Below are 19,112 nucleotides of genomic sequence, written 5' to 3'. Positions count from 1 at the left end.
GCACCTGCGACTATTGCTTACATGATATCTGGGAATTTAGCTACGATGGGTGTTAATCTAGGTGTTAGTAGATTACAGAGCCTGGAATCATGTATCAGTCTCTATGTGACCTTGTCAGATTTTAACACCGGCCATATTGGAGCATTATAGACACTGGCCGTTTCGACAAGGACTCCTTGTTCTTTTAACGAGTCAATGGTACTCCGGATCCCCTCCTGGGCCTCTTGCAAATATTTGTACTGTCTCTGTGGCCTCAGATCTTGGCCCTCTACAATGACTTCTGTTTGGATCGTACCACAGTCCAACTTGTTCTTAGCAAAGATGTGGGGATATTTGCTGGTGACCTGAGCTGTATCTTCTCCCAGAAAGGCATCCCAATCTCGGTTGGAGCTTTCAAAGCATCCACACAGTGCGAGGCAGACACTGTAAATCCTTCTTTCCCATTCTGGCCCTAAATTAACATCTGATTTGGGAGGTCCACAATCATAGTCAATTTTTTCAGAATATCTACCTCCGGGATGCCATGCCAATCTAGCCTCTGCATCCCAAAGGTTGCCCCCCGTTATCAATGTCCCTATTAAACACAGGATGTGTTTTGAGAAGGGAACTATGCTTTGTCTGCCATTATAGCCTTCTAGCACCCTGACCTCTTAGATGGGAAGCTTTTTGATTAGTGGAGCTGCCTTAGTACAGACTATCGACATTGTGGCACCAGGGTCCAGCAGCATTGTTTGCTGTATTTTACCAAACTCCCCTACCAGGCAGATGTCTGCAACTGATCTCCCCCATTTGTCGTTATTAATAGGTGCCACATATGAAGGGGGAGGGAGAATTTGGCACCCTCGTAAGTTTTGCAGCTCTCCTTGTCTTGGAGGGGTCACTGCATTTGCTGTTGAATTGTCTCCCTTGTACTTAGACAACCTCCTCAACAGCTCCTCTGGGGGAAGGAGATTGATTTGATCTCAGGTTTTGTATTTTAAGAGCCTTTTCCACAGGACTGATCTAAATCCCTTCATTTCCGCTGCAGCAGCTCAACTGTAATTGGAGTCTCAAGCCTTGGCTGAATCATTATTCCCTTTTCCATTGAACTCATTGACCTTACTGTCAGCACCTTTGATTGCAGCAACTTTTTTCTTGTTCTCAGAGCCAGGGTGAGCCTCACATTGTAATTCATAATCTTCCAGAGCTTGGCTTTTTAATTCTTTGAGGCTAGTTACCCTGGGGTTAGCTGGCCCCATAGTTATTCTCAATGCTGGTAGTACACCTTGCACAAATCTCCCTGAACTCAGGGATGTCACACATTGCCACTCCATGTATGACTGGTCACATACCAGTAAGCCAATATAACCAATGCTTTCTAGAGAGAAATTTCTCTGGCCTTTCATTTAATTTCTGTCTGTCAGAGTACATTTTACCCAAGAGATTCTCATGAGGATAATATAGTTTGGTTACCACTATGAAGATCTATCAATTCATCTATATTAGCCATCTGGACTTCGCTTGGCAGAGCCTCAACATCTTCCCCGTTCATGCACTTTTTTATCAGGACGACAGTGTCCTCTTTGCTGATACCGCCTATTCTGCTAATTTTCGCGAGCCAGTCTAGGGCATTTTCCTTAGTAAGGGGGCCCATGTTCTTACCCATTGCCCTCGCCCGTTCTGGTCCTAGTGCACAAATTTCATAGCATGTTTCATGGGGTTTGCTGGGCCCATAATGTACCACTGTGGTGGTAATTGCTGCAATTGGAGGATACTTCCTCCCCTCCTCCTCTACCTGAGATCTCATGACCTCTTCGGGGCAGATGGTGGAGTATAGCTGTCACTGTAATCTGGAAGTGCTATTTCCCTTTTGCACTATACCCATCTGAATCTGATTTCCTTGACTCATAACCCCTTAAGGGATCAGTATGGATGGCACTTATAACCCCTTGTGATCTTTTCAGTTTCTCTTTTAACTTGTGTATTCTATGATCACACAGAGTATGATTCCTAGTATCCTCGTTGGCTTTTGTGACCTCCGTCATCAGCTCCCTTACTGCAGCCTTGGAATCTTCTAATTTCTTTGTCAGTATGTAACTTTCTTTTTCTTTACTAAATTTCCATTTCGTTCTCTGATTTGTTCTTCTAATTGGTTTATCTGCAGTGTTTGATGTAATGTTAGAGCAGATATGGTGTTATGCTGCATAGTGAGCTTTTCTAATTCAGCTTCTTTGCTGTTTACTTGTCCTTGAGCTTTGGAAGCAGACTCCTGGTAGAGGTTTACCTGTGCGTCTAGCTCTTTCGCTACCATTACTAGGCTCTTTTCTTAGTTTTCTTATTAAGGGAGGGCTTAGAGATCACAAATCTCTCCCATGTTTTACACAATTTACCCAATGCACTTCCCTCTGAAAATAAGTTCTCTTCCTCTGAGTTCTGATTTTTCCCCAAATAAGTTGACACAAAATTCAAGGGAGTTTTTATTAATCTGCTTTGTCCATCTGGTCGATCCAAAAACCTTTACTGCCATCTTACACTGTCAGCTAATATCCTACCCACCAAAATGTTCAGTCTATCACAGAGAGACCAGAGCCTCTCTAGTTTTCAGATAGCTCTCGATTTCCGAGTCTATCCGCACCCACCAGGCCGGGATGGCCGGAGCCCCTTTCCCAGCCACCGGGCTTGCAAAGCCAGCACATGTCTTGCACTCACTGGGCTTTCACAGCTGGAGTGCTGATAATATAGAGCTTAGTGTCAGCAGTGGATCGTTGTGCCCATCAGGCTTCCTTGGAACTAGAACTGGCAGCACTCACCAAGCCACAGAGGCTGGAGTCTGCCAATCTCGCTTGGTCGGTTGAGCCAGGGCTTTACTGTGCTCCCCCAACCTTTTGGCCAGAGCGGGTACACAGAGCCGCTTCTCTACAGCTCAGGCAGCGCACCTGTCAGCACCTCCCACAAAGCGTGTGTTGGAGAGTCATCAGCCAATTGCTCAGACAAAATTTTTTTACAAGTGCAGGAGATAATGCTGCCTGCTTCTTGTTTACAATGTCACTTGAAAGTGAGAACAGGTGTTCACATGGCACTATTGTAGCTTGCGTTGCAAGATATTTATGTGCCAGGTGCGCTAAAGATTCATATGTCCCTTTGTGCTTCAACCACCATTCCACAAGATACACGTCCATGCTGATGATGGGTCCTGCTTGACAATGATCCAAGGCAATGCAGACCAACGTATGTTCATTTTCATTATCCGAGTCAGATGTCACCAGCAGAAGGTTGATTTTCTCTTTTGGTGGTTTGGGTTCTGTAGTTTCTGCATCAAAGTGTTGCTCTTTTAAGACTTCTGAAAGCATGCTCCACACCTCGTCCCTCTCAGATTTTGGAAGCCACTTCAGATTCTTAAATCTTGCGTCAAGTGCTGTAGCTATCTTTAGAAATCTCACATTGGTTCCTTCTTTGCCTTTTGTCAAATCTGCTGTGAAAGTGTTTTTAAAATGAACAACATGCTGGGTCATCATCTGAGACTTCTATAACATGAAATATATGGAAGAATGTAGGTAAAATACAGAGCAGGAGACAGTGAACTGCTTGGGGGACAGTTGTGTCACAAATGTAGTTAACATATTTTTTAGCAAGTCATCAGCATGGAAGCATGTCCTCTGGAACAGTAGCTGAAGCATGAAGGGGCATGTGAACATTCAGCATATCTGGAATGTAAATACCTTGCAATTCCGGGTACAAAAGAGCCATGGGAACACTTGTTCTCACTTTCAGGTGACATTGTAAATAAGAAGCAGGCAGCATTATCTCCCATAAATGTAAATAAACTTTTTTGTCTTCATGATTGGTTGAAAAAGAAGTAGGACTTATTGGACTTGTAAGCTCTAAAGTTTTTGAGTGCAGTTATGTAACAAAAAAAAATCTACATTTGTAAGTTGCACTTTCATGACAAAGAGATTGCATTACAGTACTTGTATGAGGTGAACTGCAAAATACTATTTCTTTTATCATTTTTACAGTGCAAGTATTTGTAATAAAAAATAATATAAAGGGAGCACTGTACATTTTATATTCTGTGTTGTAATTTAAATCAATATATTTGAAAATGTAGAAAAACACCCCAAAATACTTAATAAATTTTGTCTGGTATTCTATTGTATGATTAAAACTGATTAATCGTGATTAAGTGTTTAATCACGATTAATTCGAGTTAATCGCATGAGTTAACTGAGATTGACAGCCTAATAAAAAAAACAATTGTAAGGAAAAACACTGAAACTGAGTTGTTCATCAAAAGTCCCACATATCCTTTTGTGGCCGGATATCAGAGGAGAGTATGAAACAACAACTGTTATTTACTGTTATTTTGAGGTCCCCTACTAAAAAATAGGCAAGATGAGTTTGAAATGTTCACTCTGAAGATTTGATTTGCATGTGAGTAGACTACAAAGAACAAGATCACAAAACTTAAACTTCAAAAATTCAACAAATTTATCCAGTTTTCATAGATATTCTAACTACAAATTGATTTTATTTTAAAAACTAATTTTTGAAACACTTAAAAGTATTTTCAAATAGTTATGGAAATTATGTCTGACTTACATTACACAACACAACACACCAACCACACTATACTTTATAAAATGGTTTAATGAATGCATGCATGTCTGATACAATGATCAATAAATTTATTGAGTTCAAATTATTTACTGTTGTAAACATTTTACAAAAGCATTGTGATTTATCTGGATATACAATCCTTGATGGAAGAATTATTCAAACAGACAGAATCAGTGGTACATTAAAAAATAAAGCTGACGAGACCCATTCTGCATATTCTCTTTCAACATAATTCCAGCAAGAGAAACAGTATGGTATAAAAAGTGTACAGCAAAAGATTGTTCCTACGATAATGTCAAATTCTTGAAACTGTAAATACAAATTGAAGTGGTCGAACAGTCAAAGTCATAATTGTAACCAATCAAATTACAGTAAGAAATGTTTTCAATCCAGTTATACTTAGCTGTCAAAACAAGGTGTTTCGTTCCTTGTCAGTTGACTATAAATTCTTTTCAGACAGACAGCAAAACTTTGGCAACATGTTGAAAATAACTTTTAAAGTTCCAGACACAGTCACAGCATTTTCTTTGTGGAAGGTGATCTGTACACCAAGGCTCAGAGGTTGTGAAAATTGGTTCCACGTGGAAAAAAGTGCAAACATCCTGCACAGATAGCTTAAAAATCTGCTGGTAGAAACATTCACCAACAGAATCTCCGTTTTCTTTTTGCATAGTTCACACATCACTGGGAATGTGAAAAAGGTGTGCTATTTTTGGCAAGAGCAAGAAGGAAGTGATATTGATGTGAGCTGCCATGTTGGGCATGCTGGATCCATGCAGAAGTCTAGGTAGAAGGCTGCTACCTGATGTTATTAGACACTGAATACTGATTTTGTTTTTGCTGAAGCAGTTCTGTAATAGCTAGAAGCTTCTTTAGGACATGCTGTAGAAAGAAAGTCAGTAATAGTAATATTATGCACAAATAATAAGGAAAATATCACATCAGGAAACCAAATTTTCTTGATACGTTTTCTAATTCTCTATGTAAACTTCTTTGTGAGACTTGCTTTTATACATCCATGTGCACGGCTTTCTCTTACACAGTTTAAAGTAAAATGAAATAACTGATCTGACTCATTGGTCTTTAAAGCAATGCTCTGATCTGAAAAGTGACTGTAGAAATAACATATGATGTAGAGAGAGAAATACACCAACAGTCTAAATTTAAAATGTTTAATTTTTTTTAAAAATTACAAACTTAAGCTGAGATATAAAAGTCAAGTTGAGTTCTCTCCTTCTCAAACATCAGTGAAAAGGGTTATTTATGCCAAGACGAGTTCTTAGTTACTTCACAGATAAGAACAGAATTTGGGCAGGCAACTGAAACAAGTCTATTGACAATGCACATAAAGGAAAGAATACAGTTTACTATTTTGGGGGTTGGCTCCACAGGGCTAACAGAAGTAAAGACTGAATTTAGTTACTAAAATAACCAGATGCCACTGGAGCAGTTATGCAGAAAAGATGCCATTTTTACATATTCACTTTTCAGGATAGAATTTTAGGTTACTATGGCAGAAAGTGGTCTGTAGCACTTAAATGAAAGGTACTTAACTGCCTCACACTGTGGTTCTCAACTGCCAGGTCTTTTCCTTTCCCACTACAAATAGGGGTTCAGAAAATTTTCCTTAAAGGAACTAAACTTCACTTACAGGAATACAAACATATCAAAAAAGCTACGATAGCACATCCACAACCCTCAAATACTTCAGATTCTTTCCAAAAAGGTGTTTTAGTTTATTTTATGCTGCTTAAAGTAGTGTTCAAGAACAGGTGTCAAATGGACAACCCTGTCCCCTTGTCTATAGCCACACACACACACACACACACACACACCATTTTAATGAAAGCTTCCACTATCCTGCCTTACTAGTTTGACCCTTGTCTTTTCCTTCTTTGTCAAGACTTTCACTGATTATTGTAATAATTATTAGCCAAAGCATATACACTATATACACACCCACACACCATATTAATAGCTATTATGAGCATGGCATTAATATAATGTGTGTGTGTTGGGTAGTCATATTAAATTGTACTGCTTATTCTTGCTCACTTGTGCTAAGGCATATATCCCACAATGCCCTGGGCAAGTATAGCTCAGCACTTGGCTTAGGAAAATACAAAAATGTCAAAAAATAGATGGATGATGAACATTATGTGAAACAAAGGTACAATGAGGTACAAGGAAATAATGTAAAATGTATGAATAGTTTGTATTAAGGAGCATCTTTATGCCCCTTAACATTTGGAATTTAATATTTCAAACAAAAGATGGGAAGTACAGGAAGGCACCAAAGACAATGCTGGCACAAGCTGGCTAGTTAAACTTTAAGTGACATGAACAGTGCTCTGCAACTCTCAAACAGCCATACTATAAAAGATGGCTGGTTTAAGGTAGGCATTTGGGAAGCATATCTTGTGTGTAAGGTGAACTGAACACACTACGGGAATTCACTTTCTGAGAAGGATTAGTGATGTATTACTTTCTTTCCTATACCATATTTAGGGCCCTACCAAATTCACCGTCCATTGTGTCAATTTCACGGTCACAGGATTTAAAAAATAATAAAATTTTATTATTTTAGCTATTTAAATCTCAAATTTAATGGTGGTGTAATTGTAGGGGTCCTGACCCAATAAGGAGTTGGGGGGAGGGAGATTGCAACACAAGGTTATTGTGTGTGCGTGGGGGGTTGCGGTACTGCTACCCTTACTTCTGCACTGCGCTGGCAGTGGCGCTGTCTTCAGAGTTGGGCAGCTAGAGAGCAGCGGCTGATGGCTAGGAGCCCTGCTCTGAAGGCAGAGCTGCAGCCAGCAGCAGTGCAGAAGGCTGGCTGGCATGGTGTGGTATTGCCACCCTTACTTCTCCTCTGCTGCCTTCAGAGCTGGATCCTTGGTCAGCAGCTGCCACTCTCCGGCCACCCAGCTCTGAAGGCAGTACAGAAGTAAGGGCCGCCCCCTTAAAATAAACCTTGTGACCCCCCCTGCAACTCCCTTTTGGGTCAGGACCCCAATTTGAGAAACACTGGTCTCTCCTGAGAAATCTGTATAGTACAGGGTAAAAGCACACAAAAGACCAGCTTTCATGGTGGGAGATCAGATTTCATGGTCCATGACACATTTTCACAGCTGTGTATTTGGTAGGGCCCTAACCAAATTGCTTTGTCTTTTGATGATACATTTGGCTGAGGTTTGGTCTATTGAACATTCTGAACACCAAACTGCAAGTATAGTTAATTAGCTGGTGTGATGTTATCTGATTAGAGAATGACCATGCAAATCATTGTTGCTACCACAATTATATAATTGCAACAAATCTTATACAAAGTGTAACGCATGGCCAGAAAGGATTAAACATCCTGAAAGATAAATGACCCAGAGCTAACCTTTAGAGATATGTTAGAAAAGTATGCAAATGATAATTAGGGCCATTCAATGTTAGATAGGCTAGAACTTCGAAATGCAAACCTGTATTGTTAGAGAGTTAGAGATGATACTAATTGTATATGTTTACTTATATCTTGTTAGATGTTAGCCATGTAAACAGACAGTTCCTGTCTGTCACCATAGCTTTGCTCAGAGATCAAAAGAGAATATTAACATTTAGATAAACCTTGGGTAAAATAATGTCATTGTCTACATGTCTCTCTAAAATTTGTGACAAACTGCCCAACGGATAAATTGCCTTATGTTAATCCGTGTCGCTAATTATCCGTGATGCTTAGGAAACAGGTCTACTTCAAAGTCTCCATGATTGCCTATTGTTCGCCTAAGGACTCCGAGCTGTCGAGAGAAGGCCTGAAACTGTATAAAAACCCCTTGGGTCCTGATCCTTTTATCTCAGATCAGCTTGATGCTTCATGCAGGGAAGCTTAAGTCATAAAACTGAGATCTCCAGTCATATAATCATAGAATATTAGCGTTGGAAGAGACCTCAGGAGGTCAATTAGTTCAATCCCCTGCTCAGAGCAGGACAAACACCAACTAAATCATCCCAGCCAAGGCTTTGTCAAGCCAGGCCTTAAAAACCTCTAAGGATAGAGATTCCACCACCTCCTTAGGTAACCCATTCCAGTGCATCACCACTCTCCTAGTGAAATAGTGTTTCTTAATATCCAACCTAGACCTTCCCCACTGCAACTTGAGACCATTGCTTCTTGTTCTGTCAGTGAGTCCTATCTGGATCACCCTGAATATGGCCATTGGACTAATTCTGAAAGAACTCTTTGCAACTACAAAACTCACCATCTCTACTATGAATCTGATCTCAGAACTGTACTCATATCTTTATGGAAATTGATCTTTTAACCAATAATCTCTCTTTTTTAATACATGTTAGTTTAGTTAATAAGAACTGGCTGTAAGGGTGTATTTGTGTAAGATCTGAAGTATTCATTAACCTGAGAGGTAATGTGTCCAATCCTTTGGCATTGGTAGAACTTTCTTATATGATAAATAAGATTTTCAGTAATCCTCATCATATTTAACTTGGTGTTTGGGTGGAGGCCTAAGGCTGGGTTGCTTTAAGGAAACTGTGTTGTTGGCTTCTGGGTAACCAGTAAGGTATTACAGAAGCTGTTTTGTGCTGGTTTGGTAAATCTAAGTATTGAACTATCCACCAGCTTTGGGGATTGTCTGCCCCATTCTTTGCAGCTTTGTAACTTCAGTGTCACTCTCCCTGGGACCCCGGTCACAGCTGGCTATACATGTTAGTCAATATAATGGATTGATGGACTTTTCTCATAGGCCACTGAAATTTGGTTTTAACCAGGACTGGATTTGAACTGGTGGCATGGAAGTGAAGTATTTTCCAGTTGTCTTTCACAAACAGCTTATATAGGACATGAGAAGGCAGTACTTGGACTAATTAAATTATGCTTGTCTGTACACTCCACTATAGCAGCCAGCAATACTTGTTTCATACGGTGTAGTAACTAGAATTGCCTAGAGTTTTATAGGGAACTCCTATAAAAAAAAGACTGATCTTTGCAGTTAGTAATCCAAAGACGAATACTGCTTATCAGTGGAAATTTGAAATTGCTCAGGGCAATGAAAGTTAAAATGAATATTATATTATAATTATATTATTATTAGGGCCGTCAAGTGATTAAAAAAATTAATCGCGATTAATCACACTATTAAACAATAACAGAATACCATTTAAATATTTTTGGATGTTTTCTACATTTTCAAATATATTGATTTCAGTTACAACACAGAATACAAAGCATACAATGCTCACTTTATATTTATTTTTATTACAAGTATTTGCACTGGAAAAAAACAAAAGGAATTGTATTCTTCAATTCACCTAATACAGGTACTGTAGTGCAATCTCTTTATCATGAAAGTTGAAATGTATGAAATGCTTACAAATGTAGAATTATGTACAAAAAAACCCTGCATTCAAAAATAAAACAATGTAAAATTTTAGAGCCTTCAAATCCACTCAGTCCTACTTCTTGTTCAGCCAATTGCTCAGACAAACAAGTTTGTTCACATTTGCAGGAGATAATGCTGCCCGCTTCTTGTTTACAATGTCACCTGAAAGTGAGAACAGGCGTTCTCGTGGCACTGTTGTAGCTGGCATCGCAAGATATTCATGTGCTAGATGCACTAAAGATTCATATGTCCCTTCATGCTTCAACCACCATTCCATTGGACATTTGTCCATGCTGATGACGGGTTCTGCTCGATAACAATCCAAAGCAGTGCGGACCGACACATGTTCATTTTTATTATCTGAGTCAGATGCCACGAGCAGAAGGTCGATTTTCTTTTTTGATAGTTTGAGTTCTGTAGTTTCTGCACTGGAGTGTTGTTCTTTTAAGAATTCTTAAAGCATGCTCCACACCTTGTCCCTCTCAGATTTTGGAAGGCACTTCAGATTCTTAAACTTTGGGTCAAGTGCTGTAGTTATCTCTAGAAATCTCACATTGGTACCTTCTTTATGTTTTGTGAAATTGTTCTTAAAATGAACAACATGTGCTGGGTCATCATCTGAGACTGCTATAACTTGAAATATATGGCAGAATGTGTCTAAAAATAGAGCAGGGGACATACAATTCTCCCCCAAAGAATTCAGTCACAAATTTAATTAACGCATAATTTTTTTTTAATGAGTTTCATCAGCATGGAAGCATGTCCTCTGGAATAGTGGCCGAAGCATGAAGGTGCATATCTGGCACGTAAATACCTACAGAAGTGCCATGCAAATGCTTGTTCTCACTTTCTGGTGACATTGTAAATAAGAAGAGGGCAGCATTATCTCCTGTAAATGTGAACAAACTTGTTTGTCTTAGCGATTGGATGAACAAGAAGTAGGACTGAGTGGACTTGTAGGCTCTGAAGTTTTACATTGTTTTGTTTTTGAGTGCAGCTACGTAAGAAAAAAAATCTACATTTGTAAGTTGCACTTTCATGACAAAGATTGCACTACAGTACTTGTATGAGGTGAACTGCAAAATACTATTTCTTTCATCATTTTTACAGTGCAAAACATCCAAAATATTTAATAAATGTCAATTAGTATTCTATTTTTAACTGTGTGATTAAAACTGTGATTAACAGCCCTAATTATTATAATTTATATTATATAATAAAGTTTAAGCAGAACAATTATTGAATGCCCAGAGAGTATTCTTACTGGAAAAGAAAAGCTTGCAACTTTTGCTTTCAAAGTTAATACAAACCAAGAAACTGAAATGAAATAGTGGTTGAAAAGATAACATAAAACATTCACTTTTCTAAATAGCGAAAAACATATACCATACTAGTAGCCCACAGAACCTATCAGAGAGGGAAAACTGGTTTCTGGTAAGCAGGCCTGTTCTAGGCACTTAAAGGCTTTTTGGTTTTGCTACAGAGCACTTCTAGCCATTTTGAGTGAGAAACTTATGAACAGAATAATATTTTCCTTTAGAGCTACCTCATCCTCATAACATTATACTGATGAAGTAACCTATCTGAAGCTATTTATCTTAACTCCTTAGTACAGAAGTATCAAATAAGTATTAAATTTGCATCAATGCTTAGTGTAAAAAATGTCAACTATCTGAGATCGGGGTTTTCTGCTATAACAACTCTTACCTGCATTACGCCTCGCTCATTACTGAGTGTCCGAAGCTCATCTGAATGTGCCACACAAATCTCATGTAAGGCTGCTAGATCACGAGACAAGTCAGTTCTAGAGTGTTCTGTAGTGTCTGGAAGTTCAGGTACATTCTTTAACAAGAATTATAAAAGTGTGTTTAGAATTCAAAAATATTCATAAAATAGCAAATGAAGTTCCATGACACTTCTCTCCACTAATCAACTGTATTGTGTAACACATTACTTTCAATACTGCAGGCAGTTACATCATAACAGTCATCATATTATTCTCAATCAGCCAAGCCTTCTACTCGTGCTCTGATACCAATTATTCGCTCCCACTCCCCACCATTATTATTATTTAGCTTTTGAAAAGATATTTGAATGTATTTAGAGCCTACTCCTATATTGCAACCCCTGTACTTAACTGGAATGGCCACTCCAGTGTTGCTGATCACTAATGCATCAATTTCTCTTTCAGTTGAAAGGAAAATGATCTGGTGTTGCAATCTATGCTACCTCTCTGAATTGGCTAACAAGGGATTCTCTGGGTGGCATTTTCATCCTCTGTACCTCTTCCCTGAAGCTAGAGATGGTGAATCAATTTATTTAATTTTCTACATTTGAAGACAGCAACAGCAAAAATGGGAGAGCATAAATTAACGGGCATGTTAATGAATATAGTAATGGACCAGATATACAGTAATCAGATACCATTAAAATAATAATCAGTGATTCAAATGTATATGTACATAGTAAAATTATTTATTGACAATCAAGAGGTTCCAAGTCTTTAGACATATACAGTAACCTAGTATTTAAAAACAACTATTTGCCCTTAATTGTAATGTGACTTACTACACAGCAACCTGAGTATCCCTTGTAAACAGCAATTTCTATTGACTATGTATCAAAAAACTAGTAAGAAGCATCTTCCAAAGTTACTTATTTAGGCTCCGATTCATGACACCATCCCTATTCAGCATGGTCTCTGAATATTGAGACTTTAAAGGTAAGTTTTAAGTTAACAATATACCCTCTAACCAGGGCATTTGAGACAATACTTAGAAGTTGCTGGATTTCAGAGGTATTTAATGAGAACCTTTAAGATTTGTTACTACATTATTCTTTGATAGGTATAAATCTATACAACTTCTAGCACAGATTGTAAATTTTTAACACTCTTACCCCAAGTTCATCTAAAAACATGATCATGCGATGTTTGTTACTCTTGATAAATGGATTTACCCCCTCCATGTAGGGCTCCTAAAATTTAAAAAGTATCATTAGAATAAATAGATACCAATTTAATCATACATACCTACTTGCAATAAATAGTCAATAGTTTGTGGAGCCTATGACTTTGCATATAATTTCAGGATGGGTTGGGTTCACTTTCTATTTGTGCCTTAAATTCTCTAGTTGCTACTCCAGTTTGAACAACATTAAATAATTTTAATTTGCTATTGCAGTTTTTGCACTCCAGATGTATTCATATAGAGTGCCTGTAGGTATATGCTGGCTGTGCTATATGTTTGGAATTATTCAGTTTTGAAACATGTTCCAGGCAATACCCACAATACACAACAGCAATAAGTAATGTTTCATATCTGGGGACTAAATATCTTGTTTTTTTCCTTTTAATAATGGTTAAATTTCAAATTACTTTTTCGTGTTAAAACAAGGGTGTATTAAAAAGGTCAAAATAGCTTGATATCATTCTTCAATTGTTACGGTCCACAGATCTATTACAATGGTATTTCAGACCGTTTGCAGTTTGGGAACTGAATCAGAACGGTCAGTTGCTCACAACAGAAGACTGTCTCATCCCTTGAATCATAGAATATCAGGGTTGGAAGGGACCTCAGGGGGTCATCTAGTCCAACCTCCTGCTCAAAGCAGGACCAATCCCCAGTTTTTGCCCCAGATCCCTAAATGACCCCCTCACCCTGGGTTTAGCAGGCCAATGCTCAAACTACTGAGCTATCCCTCCCCACAAGATTCCTTCACTATTTTTGGCACCCCCAGCAACTCAGCCAGACCTCTCTGCTGCAGAGCTTTCCTGAGAGAAATTCCAAACTTTATTGTAAAGTGACTAATGATTTAGCTCAATAATATGTCTAATTCTCAGCTGTTGCATTTGCCTTTGGAGAGACTGACCCCTCAGTGGCATTTTCAGTGGCTGGTGCCTCTAGGGAGTGAGCTAGACCAGAAAAGCCAAAGGCAACAAAGAAAGTTTTGTATTTTCTGCTTCATCCCCTTCTCGAGTGTCTTACTTGAGAGCTAAGATGGCTATGTCCAATTTACTCCACCCTTCAGTCCAGTCTAGATAGGGTCACTTAGTCTCCTCCCCTGGGCAGAAAAGGAGCTAGGTATGTTAGTGAGGCTGACTCTGCTGAGCAAGATGCAGGAGCAGCCTCAGCAAGCCAGGCCTCATGCTCCTTGGAAAGATACAATAGAGGGATTGGGATTTTCTGTCACACCTAAAAGATAAGTAAACTATTCAGCTGTTGCTGCCAACTGCCACTGCAAGTTGCCCATACCCTAACTATTGGGCTATTGTTTCCAGCTGCTGCTGTGGGTCACCATGCCCTTAGGTCCATGATATTTTTCCCAGCTTCTACAGCAGGTTACTATGCCTCAACTAGCTTTACTTTCTCCTCCAGCAGCTACCTGTGCAATGACAAGAGAGACAGAAAAACAATCAGACAATTAGGAGGCTCTTGGCCGGCCACTTTTTTCTTTCTATACCCCTGGCCTCCATTTTATAAAGACAGAAAGTTCCTCAGTGCATACCTGTCCAAATTCAACTTGGTATCACTATTAAAGGTGAAAGTGACTATTTTCCCTGGTAATCAGGGACTCAGTGTTTCTCAGAGGACAGGCTTTTTACGTGAGAGAGTGTCTCCTTCACAGGCAGGCATCAATTCAGCCCCTTCTTTGGGCATGAAAATAAGTGGCCTCAAAACCAAACAGAGAAAACAAAAACAAAACAAACAAGCAAAAGAAACTTCATTTGATACACTAAGTTCCTCCCAAGCTTTCAGGAACAATGATAACATGGATGGACAATACTGTAAGCATGGTCCCACTCAGACTTAAAAATTTCATAGACTAACAGCTTCAACCTGAAAAAGACAGTGGAATACCAATCTACCTCAAGTAGATATGTGGGATTCTGGTCTCTGAAGTCAGACCATAAGGCAAATCAGTTCCTAGCTCTCTTAATGATACAATGGAAACTTTATGGAAAGCTGAGGATATTTAGCATCACTGGAAAAGTTGATTTACAATCCTGGCTCTTGCCAAAGCTATAGAAATGAATACTGGTCATATAACAAGTTGAAGCAGTCCTGAAGTAAAACGAGAGACAATATCACTCCACAAGTGGTAGTTAGAGTAAGTGTGCTGAGGAGAAGACAGTAGCTGCTCTCAGTTGCTAGGCCCCCAGCTGGACTTTCCATTTGGGAGCAAAATGGCTACCTATAACTTTGGTCAAAATGAGCTCACTGGACATTGTTAAGAAGTGGGTACATTATGGAGTTCTGCAAGAATCACAAGATGATTTTTGTCCCATTCCCAATCTCAAGCAACCTAGGGAAATGCCACAACATTCCTATCCATCATCCATGTCAGATCAAAGCTAAGAAACTGGTTCCACATTCTATTCCTGGCCTGAGACAATAAGGAACAAACAACAGGGCTCTTTCTGAAACATCTGAATAAGTTCCCACAGGAGGTTTATTGTCACTTCCCTTTTTAGTATCCCACATAAAATTCTTCCATTTTATATAGGGATGGCAGCTTCCCCCTCCCACCCCAGAATCAGTGTCTCTTGCAGGATCATAGTTGTACTAATAGCGGCTTAACGGAAAAAGAAAATTCACTTTCATCTCACCATGGGCATTTTTTCTGATCAGGAGTCTGTACAGAGAGAGCTGAAAGACACTCTGATTCAATTTCTGGAGTATTTTGAATTCATGATAAAGACAGACAGATGGTGCCAGGGAAGTCAATCGCAGACCTAAGATGAGGATGAATTTTAGCAGGCATAAGGATAGAAGAAGAAGAAGAACTACTGAAACTGGCCATAAAGGAAAAGTCACAGAAACAAAAATTAAATTTTTATTGGAACCTGGTGTATGAGAAACGTATCCAGTAAGACCTGTTATCCCCTCCAAATCTTACCCGATCACATCTGCTGGCAGACAGCCACTTCCAATTATATATTCTCCACTCCCACTCAACTGATTGCAGAGAATCAAATTTAGTTGAACGTTAGAGAGCCACACAAAGCGATCCTCAGATGCCAACTGGAGATAATAAAGGGGCTCATTCAAGTCTCAATTAAGACCAGGGAATAGATACCAGAGAGAGTGCACAGCATCCATCAGCTGGAACACAATGATTTACTGAGGTCTTAGAGCACTGCTCCTTTCATGCATAACAGATTTGTTCTGACTGTGACAGTCAACATGTCATAAACAAACCAGGAAGAACAGGATCACAGGCCTACCCCAGAAATGGAAATAAATTTATCCTCTCCTGGGCAGAAGAAAGTTGCTTATCTCTACGTGCACTGCCCATCAAAGGGGAGATGAACCAAAGCTTACATGGCAGAAGTTGGATTGAGCGAAGTGGAACCTGTATCCAGAAGCACCCTCACTCATAAATCAATTTGGTGGGCTGGCGATTGACCTCTTTGCACCTGAAAACACTTGTAAAGTACACTGTGCCCTCTCCACGTGTCAGGACCTTGGATGCAAGATGGTGAATGACCTCTTTCGTAAAGCTGGGCAAGGTATCTGCCATATGATTTCCAATGTTTTCTACTGCTCCACAGTATCATACCGAAGATAGGAAGGAGAAAACAGAAGTGATGTTCTTTATGCCTTTCTGATTGAAGAGGCTATGACCCTCAGACACTAGAAGGTCCAGTGCTATCTCATAAGGGTCTGTAATTGCAAAACCAATTATCCACCCAGCTCCAGACAGATTCAGAATGGATACCTGGATGAAGCACATATCACTCCCACTGACCTTAAAAAAAAAAGGTCAACAAATAGAACGTATTCTATTCTACTGGCTGATGCAAAGTCTGCAGTTTAGCTACTGTGTTAAACAAGTAAAACATGGCCTTTAGTTCCTCCAGAAGGGCCTTGATGTGGGTATAAAAGTATCCAAGCAAAAAGGTCAAGTCGCTGTATTATAAGGCAATCAGCATGCTCAAGAAAAGGAAGGGGGTTTTATTGTGTGTAACAAATTCCAAAATTAAATGCTTCCTTAGGACAACAATCCAACAAGGTCACAGAGCATGACGTTAGAGACCTCATTCTCATTACAGAACTGTCTAGACTTTAACTCTGCAGGAGGTATCATACTTCCTATCCATTAACATTAAACCTCCGATAGCTACTATCTCCAATCAGACAATTCAGTATTGTGCACGATATCAGCACTGAATCTGTGGACAGTGAAGGCATGTCTCCTGGGTTGAGATCTGCTAGGCAGCTACGTAGCCATCAATACATACATTCACCCATGTTCTACTTAATGGTCAATCCAATCTTTTAGCCAATGCCATTTATTGGAAGAAGTCTTCTCCGGACCTAGTGTCCAGGAGGAGATAGACAATATATAATATAACCTATTTTGGATGTCCATATTTAAAAGATGATCCCACTTCCCAATCTTGAAGCACACTACTGTGAAAATCCCATTGTAATGGATCTGTAGACTGTAGCATAATGAAGTATAGGAAAATTTCTGTTCTCACCTGAAAAATTCCTTTCTTTTAGTAAGTAAAGTCCAAAGATCCAGTCTACCCTGGAGATAATTTGGCATCCAGAGCAAACACAGAAATTACCATACGAAGATGTAGGTTTGTTTTCATTAGGGAAAATTTCTCACATTCTGTAGCAGAAGCTGTCATGCCTTTTCCTCAAACTATAGTTTACACAATCTGTAATTTAGGAAAGCAGAGCTAAATTATCCTAGCTCTGGAAATTGTCTCCAGTGAAGGGAACTTCAGCAGGAAGAGCACTCCTCTGCTGCCAGTGATTGACAAGATTGCTCCTGCCCCACAGCCAGAAGCAGGAGGAAGGACAATTGTAATGGATCTGTAGACCTTAGCACAATTAAGAAAGGAAATGCTCACAGAACAGAAACCAAAAGAACCAACCAAAAGATGAATATAAGAGGCTTACATGAAACACTCCACTACTCACAAGACTTAAGATCGGAACATATCAAGAGGCAGACTTGCAGTTTCTCTCCCTAAATTTAGTTATGATTTGTAGTGAGCACTTCTGGCATACACTCTGCAAGCAAAGCTTTTTGAAAAAATCAGCACCTCCAGAAAGAGGGAAATTGATTTGCTTCTGAAATCATCTCAATGGAAGCATTTGCTTGCTTTTGGGAACAAAGATTTTGTATATCTGAAATATTTTATAACTGGGGTTAAACTTTCATACCATGTGGACCAAACTAACTTAAACATTAGAATACACCTCACTAAATGGATATTAGATTTTATGGATCATTGATTTTAGAACTTGTTTGACCTATGCTATATATGGCAAAGATTTCACATTCTTTAATTATAGTTTAACTATTCATAGTCACCTTAGCTCCAAACTCAACCAGATTTGCTAAGTTCTGCACAGACTTGGCGACCAGCGTCAGTGTTCTTGCAGCAGTGGAAGAAGGAGAATCTGAGAGAAACACATATCACAGCTGATTTCAATTGAAACGACAATTAAAATCTTGTACAGTTGGTCACGTCAAAATATTCATTTTCTATCCAATACTCAAAGAGTGATCCTGGTATTACAACCAAAATAAAGTGGTTGCAAACAGAACTGCATGGGAAGGGGGGCATGAAAGGAAATCAATATGGTATTTTCAAACCAGACTTTCTACAGCAGTGGATAGTTTTTTCTATCTGTGGGGGGAAAATCCCATCATCCTTGGATACACTCCACACACGCTCAAATGAAAAAGTAATGGTTTCTGAAAAGGCTGCTAGAGATGGAGATTTAGCCTTTGTGTGTTAAGTAAAAACCAAAAAACGTCTATAAAAATTGGAAGTTTTCTTTACAGCAGGATAGTGCTTCATCATCAGATTAATGAATGTTTTTCAGTTCAAGAATATACCTAAAGAGATTGACGACACTGGAGCTCTTTATTTTATATCCACATGCAAGTGATCCTGCAGTGTCATGTAACTCTGGCTACTAATTTATATTTTAAATCAAAAATTACTAACCATGCCCATTTCCTTTCAATGGAAAAAGGAACACAAGCTAGACATCCTATACCAACTTAAGTTTTATCTGTAAATCTGTACAGTAAACATATGCACGTTAATCAAAAGGCAAGAATTCATGTGCTGAAGATATATCTCAAGCAGCTAGGATTTCT

The 19,112-nt window shown here is 39.1% G+C and overlaps 1 protein-coding gene across 2 annotated transcripts in view; it reads right to left on the bottom strand.

Moving 5' to 3' along the window:
• Positions 1 to 4,608: 4,608 nt before the first annotated feature.
• Positions 4,609 to 19,112, bottom strand: part of RASA1 (RAS p21 protein activator 1) — a 126,533-nt gene continuing 112,029 nt past the window's right edge. The window contains exons 22-25 of one of the 2 annotated variants that reach the window (XM_038401509.2): positions 18,315 to 18,403; positions 12,879 to 12,956; positions 11,688 to 11,822; positions 4,609 to 5,478 (exon numbers count right to left, since the gene is read on the bottom strand). In XM_038401509.2, coding sequence (XP_038257437.1) covers positions 5,395 to 5,478; positions 11,688 to 11,822; positions 12,879 to 12,956; positions 18,315 to 18,403 — 386 coding nt within the window. In that variant the 3' untranslated portion in view covers positions 4,609 to 5,394. Of the gene's footprint in view, positions 5,479 to 11,687; positions 11,823 to 12,878; positions 12,957 to 17,466; positions 17,653 to 18,314; positions 18,404 to 19,112 lie in introns of those variants that run through there. The other variant, XR_006281782.1, reaches the window with a different exon arrangement.

This window comes from Dermochelys coriacea, chromosome 5 (assembly GCF_009764565.3).
Source record: "Dermochelys coriacea isolate rDerCor1 chromosome 5, rDerCor1.pri.v4, whole genome shotgun sequence".
Taxonomy (NCBI): Eukaryota; Metazoa; Chordata; order Testudines; family Dermochelyidae; genus Dermochelys; species Dermochelys coriacea.
This window is presented reverse-complemented; position numbering and strand designations above follow the sequence as displayed.